The 13,208-nt window shown below is 41.4% G+C and overlaps 1 protein-coding gene across 2 annotated transcripts in view; it reads left to right on the top strand.

Annotated features, from left to right (window-relative positions):
• MACO1 (macoilin 1) overlaps positions 1–9,520 on the top strand; it is an 86,406-nt gene extending 76,886 nt beyond the window's left edge. For both annotated transcript variants that reach the window (XM_074218085.1, XM_074218087.1), the window contains exons 9-11: positions 1,907–2,027; positions 6,052–6,226; positions 7,500–9,520. In XM_074218085.1, the coding sequence (XP_074074186.1) occupies positions 1,907–2,027; positions 6,052–6,226; positions 7,500–7,702 (499 nt within the window). In that variant the 3' untranslated portion in view covers positions 7,703–9,520. The remainder of the gene's footprint in view (positions 1–1,906; positions 2,028–6,051; positions 6,227–7,499) is intronic.
• The last annotated feature ends 3,688 nt before the right edge of the window (positions 9,521–13,208 follow it).

Genomic DNA, 13,208 nt, shown 5'->3' with positions numbered 1-13,208 from the left:
TTTAAGGCAAACACAGTTAAGTAACTCCCAGGGTTGCAAAACACCTGAAGCTAGATTTGAATTTGGGTCTTCCTGACTCCAAACCCAGTGCTCTATCCAGTGAACCATATAGAGCCTTCAGCCTGTGCAGTCCCTCTAAATTCTTGGGCTTTGGAGAAAATAGATGGCAAAATGGGTAGCTGGTGCTCTGCTTCACATCCAGGGCCATCTCTAATCATCCTGATTCATATCTGACCACTAGAGAAAAGGGAGGGGCATAGCACCCCTCACTCAAATCCAATTCATGTGCCCGTCATAGCCCTTGATGTCATGGTCTTCTTTGAAAATGAGGGTCAGTCATCATCAACAAGTTATCTTTGACCAGCCTCCAAGCAGTATTGTACTCAAACCTCCCCAAAATCCCACCTGTCCTTTTCTTAAGAATTCTATTAGGAGGACTCACTGTCCTCCTGACATTACTTTCCAATATCTTTTAGACTAAGAATGGGAAAATCCTTTGAGACATGACAGATTTTCCTCTATAACAGTTGAAGCCATTTTTTTGGTCCTGTTGCTGAAAAGTTGCTCACCAATACATATGTGAAATATCTTTTGTTATATTCAAGACCTCCTTCTAGGTAAAAGGCAGGCCAGTTCTGAAGTCTTTGCCTCTTTGGGACAATTCTAAGTGGAATCCGTAATTAGTTTTATTTCTGTCCTGCATCTTCATAACTTAGGTAAATTTAATAGCTCTCATTTTATTTAATGCTTTAGGTTTATGAAGTGCAAGATAGTACAAGAGATCTTGACTCCATTTTACAGAGAAGAGAGAGGAGGTGACTTGCCACAGTCACCTAGCCGGCCAGTGTCAAGAGCCATGATTTTTTTTAATAAAGAAAGATTTTATTTATTTTGAATTTTATAATTTTCCCCTAATCTTGCTCCCCACCCCCACCCCGAAGGCAGTCTGTTAGTCTTTACATTGTTTCCATGGTATGCATTGATCTAAGTTGAATGTGATGAGAGAGAAATCATATCCTTAAGGAAGAAAAATAAAGTATAAGAGAGAGCAAAATTACATAATAAGTTAATGTTTTTTTTTTAATTAAAGGTAATAGTCTTTGTTCAAACTCCACAGTTCTTTCTCTGGGTACAGATGGTATTCTTCATCGCAGATACCCCAAAATTGTGTCTGTCGCACTGATGGAATGAACAAGTCCATTAAGATTGATCATCACCCCCATGTTGCTGTTAGGTTGTACAGTGTTCTTCTGGTTTTGTTCATCTCGCTCAGGATCAGTTCATGCAAATCCTTCCAGGCTTCCCTGAATTTCCATCCCTCCTGGTTTCTAATAGAACAATAGTGTGCCATGACATACATATACCACAGTTTGTTAAGCCATTCCCCAATTGAAGGACATTTACTTGATTTCCAATTCTTTTCCACCACATACAGGACTGAAGAGCCATGATTTAAGCATTTTTCACTTCTCTGCTGACTCTTAAGTGCTGCTATCAGCATGGGACATAGAAATAAACTGGTGATGGGCTAGCCATCACCATGATAGTGGAGATAGGTGAACACTGCTTAAAGGAAGAAACAAAGACCCAGGAAAAAAAAGAGATTGTTGCCCCTATCACACCTTTTTGGAAGAATAGGCTTAGAAACTGGTTCTACCACAAGGGGCTTTCTTTTGCCTACTGAGTCCTATTGGAAAGGACTGTATCACATTTGACATAATCTCTAGGAATGATTTCCATGTTTATGGACCCTGGGGAACTGAGCTAGAGGGCAGGGAAGAAGTAAACTGGGTTAAAAGGAAATGCCTAGCTTTGGGGTATGTGGGAGTTTGGGATTTTAGAATCTTATACTGGACTCAAATATGAATCTTTGTGAATCCTTTCCTTCCTCTTCTCTTTTCCAAAGGGGAGAATGCACCGAAACCTTACGGAACCGCATCCGAGAGCTTGAGACAGAATGCAAGAAGCTAACGATTGACATGAAATTGAAAGAAGACCAGATCAGAGAATTAGAAATTAAAGTCCAGGTGAGGAGAAAATACCACTCCTTGATGGAGTCCCTTGGGAATGAAAAGTGGCAGATGGTGGGTGGGCCCCTGTTGATGGTAGACCATGGGGACACTAATAGAATTTATGTCCCCCTAAGAGGGCTTCCTAGGAAAATGTCAATCAGTCAATCAACTAATGCTTTTTTGTCTACTACTTGCTTGATACTGCTTTAGTAATGTGACTGAAGAAGGAAAACTTTAAAATTAATTTAATGCCATAATTTTGATGCCCCCTATAAGGAATCTGAATTAGACTTTGGGTTTTAGACTGAGGCCTTACTTAGTCTCTGTTGACTAGTAGCTCATTTATACTTTAGAAAACACTTGACATCTGTCATGCTGAAACTGCACAGTGATGCTGGAAGAGAGCAAGTCCTTTTTATCCCCTTTTATGGATGAGAAAACTGAGGTTTGTGGAGGCAAAATGAGTTGGTCATTACCTCTTAGAGAGTAACCATGGGAGTTGAAATACCTTCAGGTTTGACCCAAGTCACTGCTGCTGAGCATGAGAACCCTTCCCAGTGACTTGTGGAATGTCCCCCTTGCTCCCAGGGGTTATTGCCCACCAAAAGAGAGGAGCTGGGACTCTAGCCTAGGGCATGCCAAGTCTGTGTACAACTTTGTGGCGCAGATCCTACCTCAGCTAGGATGCCATCTTTTTGCTATAAAATACCTACTCTAAACAGTCAGAATCCAGAGAGAGACCCTTAGGGTCTGCATATAGTATAAGCCCCTCAATTGGGCCCAACAAACGACCTTCCTTGAACACTGCCCTCAGTGACAGAGCCATGGCATATTTGGTTGTCCCATTCTGTGCTGGGAATTTTTAGGAAATTCCCTCTTGTGATGAGGCCAAGTATGTCTCCCTAAACTTCATCCTTCAGCCGCCATTTCTCTCTCTAGTCCTGAGCCGGCCCATTTGTTCTCTGAGAATCAATCCTACCTCCTGGGGAGAATGGAGGGCTCTGTGAACTTGTCAGAGGCCCATTGCAAATGTAGCTGGTTCTCTAGCCCCCAGACCCCAAGGCTCACATTTGGGTTTCATTTTACTTAACCTCACTGGCAGGAACTTGAGAGTTCAGACTCTAGTTGAAAATGAAATCCAGACTGCTTCTTAATAGTTTTTGTTCATTCCTTCCCTTATTCCCTTCCCACCAAAACCTTCTAAAGTTTCTTCCAGCACCTTTCAGTACAACTTGCACTTAATCATTATCTGCTGAATTGAAGACCTTCTTTCTGATGAAGACCCTCTCAGTCTCCTAAACTGGAAATCCTCAGGCAACTTGGTTCACGTCTTTTTTTTTTATTATTAAAGATTTTATTTGAGTTTTACAATTTTTCTCCCAATCTTACTTCCCTCCCCCCACGGAAAGCAATCTGTCAGTCTTTATTTTGTTTCCATGTTGTACATTGATCCAAATTGAGTGTGATGAGAGAGAAATCATATCCTTAAGGCAGAAACAAAAAGTGTAAGAGATAACGAGATAAGACAATAAGATATCTGTTTTTTTTTCCCCTAAATTAAAGGGAATAGTCCTTGAACTTTGTTCAAACTCCACGGCTCTTTATCTGGATACAGATGGTATTCTCCATTGCAGACAGCCCCAAATTGTCCCTGGTTGTTGCATTGATGGAATGAGCAAGTCCATCAAGGTTGAACATCACCCCCATGTTGCTGTTAGGGTGTACAGTGTTTTTCTGGTTCTGCTCATCTCACTCAGCCTCAGTTCATGCAAATCCCTCCAGGCTTCCCTGAATTCCCGTCCCTCCTGGTTTCTAATAGAACAGTAGTGTTCCATGACGTACATATAACACAGTTTACTAAGCCATTCGCCAATTGAAGGACATTTACTTGATTTCCAACTCTTTGCTACCACAAACAGGGTTGCTGTGAATATTTTTGTACGAGTGATGTTTTTACCTTTTTTCATCATCTCTTCAGGGTATAAGATCCAATAGTGGTATTGCTGGATCAAAGGGTATGCTAATTTTTGTTGTCCTTTGGCCGTAGTTCCAAATTTCTCTCCAGAAAGGTTGGATGAGTTCACAGCTCCACCAACAGTGTAATAGTGTCCCAGATTTCCCACAACTCCTCCAGCAATGATCATTATCCTTTCTGATCATATTGGCCAGTCTGAGAGGTGTGAGGTGGTACTTCAGAGAAGCTTTAATTTGCATTTCTCTAATAATTAATGATTTAGAGCAATTTTTCATATGGCTATGGATTGCTTTGATCTCATCTGTAAATTGCCTTTGCATATCTTTTGACCATTTGTCAATTAGGGAATAGCTTTTTGTTTTAAAAATATGACTTAGTTCTCTGTATATTTTAGAAATGAGCCCTTTGTCAGAATCATTAGTTGTAAAGATTGTTTCCCAATTTACTACATTTCTTTTGATCTTGGTTACAGTGGTTTTATCTGCTCAAAAGCTTTTTAATTTAATGTAATTGAAATCATCTAGTTTGTTTTTGGTGATGTTCTCCATCTCTTCCTTAGTCATTAAACTGCTCCCCTTTCCATAGATCTGACAGGTAAACTACTCCTTGATCTTCCAATTTGCTTATAGTATTTTTTTTGTCTAAATACTGTAACCATTTGGATCTTATCTTGGTAAAGGGTGTGAGGTGTTGGTCTAATCCAAGTTTCTTCCATACTAACTTCCAATTTTCCCAGGAGTTTTTAATCAAAGAAAGAGTTTTTATCCCAATAGCTGGACTCTTTGGGTTTATCAAACAGCAGATTACTATAATCATTTCCTGCTGTTACTCCTAGTCTATTCCACTGGTCCACTACTCTATTTCTTAGCCAGTACCAAACAGTTTTGATGACTGATGCTTCATAATATAATTTTAGATTAGGTAGGGCTAAGCCCCTTTCTTTTGTACTTTTTTTCATTAAATTCCTGGAAATTCTTGACTTTTTATTTCTTCATATGAATTTACTTACAACTTCTTCTAAGTCATTAAAGTAATTTTTTGGAATTTTGATTGGTAGGGCACTAAACAGGTAGTTTAGCTTTGGTAGAATTGTCATTATTATTATATTAGCTCTACCTATCCATGAGCAGTTGTTATTTGCTCAGTTATTTAAATCTGATTTAATTTGTGTGAGAAGTGTTTTATAATTGTTTTCAAAAAGTTTGAGTCTATGTTGGCAAATAGACTCCCAGGTATTTTATATTGTCTGAGGTAACTTTGAATGGGATTTCTCTTTCTAGCTCTTCCTGCTGTATCTTGCTAGACATATATAGAAAGTTGAGGATTTGTGAGGGTTTATTTTATAACCTGCAACTTTGCCAAAATTGCTGATTGTTTCCAGTAGTTTTTTGGATGATTTCTTGGGATGCTCTAGGTAGACCATCATGTCTTCTGCAAAGAGTGAGAATTTTGTCTCTTCCTTCCCAATTCTAATTCCTTCAATTTCTTTTTCTTCTCTTATTGCTTAAGCTAACATTTCTAATATGATATTGAATAGTAGTGGTGATAATGGGTACCTTGTTTCATCCCTGATCTTATTGGGAATGCCTCTAGCCTCTCCCCATTGAATATAATGCTTGTTGATGGTTTCAGATAGATACTGCTAATTATTCTAAGGAACAGTCCATTTATTCCTACACTCTCTAGTGTTTTTAGTAGCCTTGGAGGATTTCTAAAGCCCCTTCTGACTGTCAATCTATGACCCTTGGCTCCACCTCTCATGTTTGGAATGAAACTTCTACCTTCCTTCCTCTGCCTTTTCCATGACTCCTTCCCTGATAATTGCTGCTGGAGCTGATCTTGTCTTCTTCAGATTTCTAATCCTACACTGTTAGGATATCTCCTTTGCATTTGTTACAATTCTACCTTTTATTATAGTCACTTAAATGGATAGTTTCACTTTTCTATCAAATACTACATAATTACATATCTGCCTTCTTCATCTCTCTGCATTCTTCTCCCCATCATCACTATTCAGCATGTTCATGTTCTTGTTGAATTGACTAGTTTTCTTGCCCTTCTCAGGAGCTCCGGAAATACAAAGAGAATGAGAAGGATACAGAGGTGCTAATGTCAGCACTGTCAGCCATGCAAGATAAAACCCAGCACTTAGAGAACAGTCTGAGCGCAGAGACAAGAATCAAATTGGATCTTTTCTCTGCGCTGGGAGACGCCAAACGACAACTCGAGATTGCCCAAGGTAGGCTGGAATTGGGTCATGGCTTGGTCAGGACATGCGGGGGGAGGGCGGGAGAAGTGGTTAAAAAACCCAAACCCACAGTTCTTGATCTCAAGAGTTTATATTCTAATGGGAAAGAAAACCACGAACAACTGTCTGCATCTCCATTGTAAGTGGAAACTCATCTCGGAGGGAAGTGAGGAGGAGGAGGAGAATGTCCTGGAGTGGAGGGGAGGGGTGCTGAGGAAGGTCTAGGGACCCTAAGGGAGGCCAGTGTGACTGAATCCTAAGAGTAGAGGGAGGAGCTTCTGTTGGAGCCTCAGGATAATTGTACGCTCCTGGAGTTTACTAACTAATGGGGGATACCCAGGTCAGACGGTGGCAGCTGCATGGGTCTGTACCTGACCAAATGGGGCTGGATTTGGGAGAGGCTTGAGGTATGGGGTCAAGGCTTCCATAGGGGTCCAGGGAAGAAGTCAGAGGAGGATCCTAGCAGTCTGGGTTAGACAGGCCCGGGACAGACGTGGAGGTACTGCATTAAACAGGAGACTGGCTGAACCCAGGGCTGAAAAAAGAGCAGGACCTAGCCAGAGTTGGATGGGGAGCACTGTCCTGGAGGAAAAGGGAAGCTGATGGAGCTGCTGAGAGGCTAAGGCTGTGCCTAGAAAGATCCCTTTGGAAGGGGTGCGGGAAGGCCCTCACTTCAGACAGTTCCTCAGGGGCCACCACATCATTTATAAAAGGGCCTGGTCCATCTGCTGGTCCTCAAAGTGTGCACCATGAATCCTCAATTCACCATGCAGGACTCGGGACCATGGGGAATCTCAGAAGTAGAAGAAAACTGAGACCCTGCCCCCAGTGTCCCAAGGGAGGGGCCTTAGCACATCTTAACACCATCTTAAAGACAATCAAATGACCTAACAAAAATCTCCACAAATGATGAGGCTCAGCTGGGCCCCTGGACCCCCAGGGCAGTGCTTGGTGTGCCTTTATGCTATCAGCCTGCCTTTCTTGGCGTGGTGACCCTCAAACATGACAGTTATTGCAATGATGACCCTCCAGGGTGCTGGGATGTGAGCAGGTGTCCACCACCTCAGACATGGGTCCAAAAGCCTGCCTTCTGAACATACCAAAGCAGCTGCTGGGTGGATATGGGTTTAAGCAGATGTGTTGCCCAGATCATTGGTTAGGTTTCCTCCTCATAGTTTGCCTTTAAACACATATCCTCCCGAAGCCAGGGTCTGTTAGAGAAGGAGGGCTGAGCCTGTCTAATGTTAAATTCTTGTTTTTCCAGGGCAAATCATTCAGAAAGATCAAGAAATCAAGGACCTCAAACAGAAGATCGCAGAAGTCATGGCAGTCATGCCCAGTATAACGTACACTGCAGCCACCAGCCCCCTGAGTCCTGTTTCCCCCCATTATTCTTCCAAATTTGTGGAGACCAGCCCATCCGGACTTGATCCCAATGCCTCTGTTTATCAGCCCCTGAAGAAATGAATGCCAACTTTGTATTTGCCCAACATTTTGGTCACATAGAAGGCATCGCAAAGGAGCATCTCTTGCAGTCAAGATAAAAAAAAATTGTATTGTGTGGGACTGTATATGTTGTCATTTGGAAAAAAAGAGAGGGGGTGGGGGGGTGGGGAGAACATCCAAGTCTGATTAGAACTGCCCATCAGTTTTTCTTGTAAATTTTTAGAAAACCTCACAGAACTTTGCAATTTATTTTTCTCGGCCAATGCATTAAAACAACTCTTGGATTTCAAGTAGCCAATTTTGCCTTTTATGTCCTCTTGCATGGTTTCCTCTTGAAAAAAAATGCAGGGCTTTGCTTGATTCTCAACCCTTTCTTTTGGTTTGTTGTTTTCTTTTTTGGTTTTTGTTTTTAATTGTTTGTTTGAAATAATCAAGCTAAACCTGCAGATTGGATTCAAATGTGATAATGATGAAAATTCTTTTAGTTTTTAGGTGGAAAGGGTTCAATAATCTAACAAAGCTTTGATTTTCATAGCTGATATTAAAGAAGAGGACGTTGATGTCACAGGGAAAAATGAATTCCCATCCCCCCCTCAAAGGGCCAAACAAATTTAAGGGGCATTGTGGAAGCATACAGGAAAAAACAAATAGCATGAATGGCCGGTAATATAATGGTGGCTATTGCTTGAGGTCTTTCTATTCCCCTTAGTGTTTTTAGTCCATAAACATCGCTAGCAGTCTTACTCACAGTGCCTTGGGAAAGAGACATTTCAAGAGGAGACTTGGTAGTTTTAAAAATCATTCCCTCTTCACTGTCATTTAGCTTCAACATCGAGCTCATTACAGATCATCCTGCAAAAAGTAGAGGCTGGATGGTGGCAACCAAGGTATCATGCCTCCTCTGAGTCTTGAGCCTTCTGTCACTTGCCTCTGTCACATTGCCCCCACCCCCACACACAGACCCCTGAAAGCCCAGGTAATGAACCCAAGCAGTGCCCTTGGGGAGGGAGAGCTGGACTGTATAACAGAGACTCTAAAGATGGCCAATAAAAGCAGTTCTGGGTATCTGGGTTTTTTTTTTTTAACTTATTTAACTGTGATTTCCACTCTGCACCATCTCGTGTTTGACAGCTGAGCATGACCAACTCTCAGCTATTGTGCCAAGGAGTTTTTTTTAAAGAGTTCATTCTTTTAAAGAAACTCATAAATTGCACAGAGATTTCAGTTTCAAATGTATATTATACATTGGTAGAAAACTGTTTGCACTGGCAACTTTTGGAAGTGTTTCAGAATTGGGTAGGGGTGGGCAGGGAAGGGAGAGGGCAAAGCAAGGTAAAATTATATTTGGACACACTAGGAAAATTCAGAAACCAAGGGAATCAATTTGGTTTTCTTGCTGGGGATTCTAGAAGAACACAGCTCTTCAAAAGTTTCATGTAATTGGCATGTAATGTCTCATTTAAAACAAATTACATAGAATAAGCAAGTCAGTAAAAATAGAAATGTTAAAAGATTCATCACTTTAATCACAGGCCTTCTTTTGGTATAAAAAAAGAAAAAACAACTTTTAGCTTCAGCCAGATGTGCATGTTGCTGTCATTTTGCATTTTTGAATCATCTTGTGTAATTGTCACCATAAAAGTGTTACTCAGAAATGTCACAGATTTTTCATCTTTGTGCAAAACATGAAAAATTGTCACTGACTATTTGTGTTGAGGGTTTCCCCCATTTTGCTCCCCTTTGGGACATCATTTTCGTTCAGTACTTGGTCTTGGCTGCATTCTTTTATTCTGTGGGGTTTAAAAGAATAAACATTTTCTTGCAGATACAACTACCTTTCTGCCGTTTTAACTTTTAAAATGAGATCAGCAATGTAGTGTGTCCTCTTCGGGGTGGGGGGGTGGGACACTAATACCCCCCCCCATCATTCCAGGCTCTGGAAGACTGAGTTTGAAAATATGTATCTATATATAATTATATATATATGTATATGTATGTGTGTAAATCATACATATATATGTTTATATATAAAATATATAGTTTCCAAATGTTCCTTATATAAAACATGTCCCTTTTTTTCTCCCTAGGCATCGAATTGAGACTATTGCTCACTTGACTTATTTTGTATCTGTTCCTCTTCCCTAAAAAAACACATAGTGAATAAAATAGAATCGGAGCATGCCAGAGGTAGAAGGGACTTCAGAGATCATTTGGGCCAGCCTCTTCATTTTATAGATTAGGAAACTAAGGATAATAAAGGGGCTTGCCTAAGGTGCTACATCAGATCTGTGGCAGAGCCAAAGTTAGCATCCAAGTCACTTGACATCTAAAATGACCATCATTTTCAACCTGATAGAGGATTGTTTGGAGCAGCCCCAACTCCTTTACCCACCACCACCTGCTTGCCATTTTCCTTCTCTCTGTCCCTCCAAACACCCAATCTGGTTTAACTGCATTTTTAATATGGTCAAAAAGAAGGGGAACCCATTGGATTTCCATTTTGTTCTAGCCCTTGGACTGACCTATCCTCCTGGCTCCCTGTTGTTGTTTTCAGTAGCTTCAACTGTTTCCTTCTTCAGAGAAGCCAGATGCCTCTCTTGGCATGGGCTTCCTCTCTTGGCTACTCTTCCCAACTGGTCTTGGCTCCAGTTTTGGAAAATTCTGCTCTTGGCACTCCATCCTCCATCCTCACTCTCTTCATCCCCTTTTGGATTCTTGCCCCACTGAACTCCTTGCACAAGTACATTCATATGTCCATCCAGCTCCCCAGGGAAAGTGTGCCTGGCTTGGCCTTTGCCTTCCATGGAAGAATGTTTCCTCCTTTACAGTGCCCACCAAATCGTTCAATTCCACTCAGGAGTGTCTCCTTTGTGGTTTTACATCCACCATAAAGTAATGATACAATCCTAATGTGTACAATAAAGTATTGTTTGTTGCCCTGTGGTGTTTAAATATTTATCAGATGAGATTGCTTAGATATATTTGGACTATCTGAGGAGATCCATTAACATCCTTTATGTTTACATAACAGAAATGCTGTTAGATGCCTTCATAACTTACTATAAATCTCCCTAAGTTATTATTTGAAGCAGCTTATGCTGCAGTGGACGGCCAGGAAGACCTGAGTTCAAATTCAGCCTCAGACACTTAATAGTTGTGTGAGACCTGGGCAGATCATTTTACCTGTATACTTTAGTTTCCTCAGCTGTAAAATGGGAGATAATAGCAGCTACTTCTCAGGGTTGTTATGGGGATCAAAGAAGATATTTAGTAAAGGGGGGGCTTAGCATAGTGCTTATTCTCCAAACTTCCATTGCTCCCTCCTTCTTTAAGATGAGCTCTAGATTTGGGATTGAAGCACCTGGTTTCAGATTCCAGCTCTACAATTTATAACCTGTATGACTTTAGATAAGTCATTTTTCATTCCTTGGGCCTTAATTTTCCTTTTCTGTGAAAGGGGGAAGATTAGATTTTGTGGATCTTGTAATCCTGTGGAATGGGTCACCCCAAGCTCAGAATGGCCGGAGATAACTAGACAGGCCCCATTCTGTGGCTAGATCCTGGCTCCTGGCGAACTAAAAGCAGCTGCCATTTCCCGTCTGGCTGCCTCATCAAAAATTCACACTAGAGGGAGCTAATGAAGTTCCTTGTACATCCTTTAAAGAACTCAAGCCAAAATAGTGAGCCATTATCAGGTGGTTAGGGCATAGTAATTAGATTGCTGTGAAGTTACACCGACTCTGAGACCAAGGGATGCACTATGGATCCAACTTCAACTTTAGGGCTCACCTGGTCCATTTTTATGTAGAAAATTGGCTTCAGGGACTCGTTTACAGAATCTGGAAACACAGTAGATGCCTCTAGGATAGTTGAAGAGCTGGGGTGCAGGGATGGAAGGACTTTTGACTATCCTAGCATCTCACCCAACAGGCCTAAATTAATTTCTGATATGTCCCCCTTAGTCCCTGATGCAATGAAGACCGAGGAAGGGCAGGAATATATATATAGACACCATTTCCTTCCTGCAGCATCCTGTCCTGTTCTTGGCTTTGTGGCTCCCAGGTAAACTTCTCTGAAATGCAGATCCATAAACTCATCACTACCATTTCACAAAACAACCCCTGGAGCTTGATTAGAACTAAGAACTTCATTCCTGCAGTGAAAAAACCCCTTTACCTTCCAAACTTTGAAATAATTCAGTGGAGAAAAGCTGAAATGCTAAATTTACGTGAATTATTCATTGCATTAGGGTGGGAGGTTGGGGTGCAGTCTGATCTGTGGGTGAAGAACTCAATCCAAAGCTAATTAATAGCGAATGGAGATTAGACCTGAGATCTTAGAAGTCATGTCTTAATTGTATCAGGGTGTTCCTGTAATGGAAGCTGAATGGTGGTAGAGATAGACGACAAAATTGTTTCCAACAAGGAGAGAAAAAGCCCCTTTGCCCTCCGTACTGATCACTAAGGGCAGATCTGCCAGTCTTTCCAAGGGCCTGCCTCCTGGTAATAGTTTGACTCATCAGTGAATTCTTTCCGAAATCTTGCAGGATTTCATCAAGCACAAGAGACTTCCCCAGGAGCTCAGTCAATTCTGGCATCTTAGCTCCTAGTTGGAGAGCACTTCACAACTTGCAAACCTGATAGGTGAGTGGTGCAAGAGTTTACCAAGTAGGAGTTTCCACATAGGTGGGGTAGGAAAAGCCCTGGATTTGGAGTTAGGATGTTTACTCTGGCACTTCGGCAGGTTCTTTGACTCAGAGCAAGTTTAGTCTCTATGAGCCCCAATTTTCTTCAGTGGCAAAATGGGGGTGATCTTCACTATTGACCAAGGATTGTGGGGAAGTCTTCATATGCCTTAGGAATTTGAACTGAAGTTGTTAAATGCCTTCCCCAAGATCCCACAGTGGCAGACCCAGAATCTGAAACCCAAGTCCTGGACTATTTCCACCGCGCATCCCTAGAAATGTGCTTCTCCGTCAAGGAGAAATACCCCCTCTGCACCCAGAAGTATGCAGAGAAAGAATTTCCTACTCTATGGTGGGTACAGAAGATAAAGTTCTAGGTCTGGATTCAGGAAGACTCATCTTCATGAGTTCCAATCCAAGCTCAGATACTTACTAGCTGTGTGACCCTAGGCAAGTCATTTTACCCTATTTGCCTCAGTTTCCTCATCTGACAAATGAATTAGAGAAGGAAATGGCAAATCACTTCCAGTAACTTTGCCCCCCAAAAACCCAATTGGGATCACAAGAATCAGACATGAATGAAAAACAACTGAATCACAAATAATCCAAACTACAATTCAAAATCTGGGGCCTTTTAAAGGAAAGAAAGGACAGTTAGATCTCAAGGAAAACAAATGGTGCTGGGGTAGGAGAGATGACTGCTTTAGCAGATAAGCTTCCTAGTGGCATATTTCCCAGGTCAGAGAGGAATTGGGAGCAGGCTTATGTCTTATAGGGGACCATCAGAAGAGCAAGCTCCCTCTACCAATGATAGCCTGGTACTTTCTTAAAGAGTCACTTCTA

The sequence above is a fragment of the Macrotis lagotis genome, chromosome 1 (assembly GCF_037893015.1).
Source record: "Macrotis lagotis isolate mMagLag1 chromosome 1, bilby.v1.9.chrom.fasta, whole genome shotgun sequence".
Lineage (NCBI taxonomy): Eukaryota > Metazoa > Chordata > Mammalia > Peramelemorphia > Peramelidae > Macrotis > Macrotis lagotis.
This window is presented reverse-complemented; position numbering and strand designations above follow the sequence as displayed.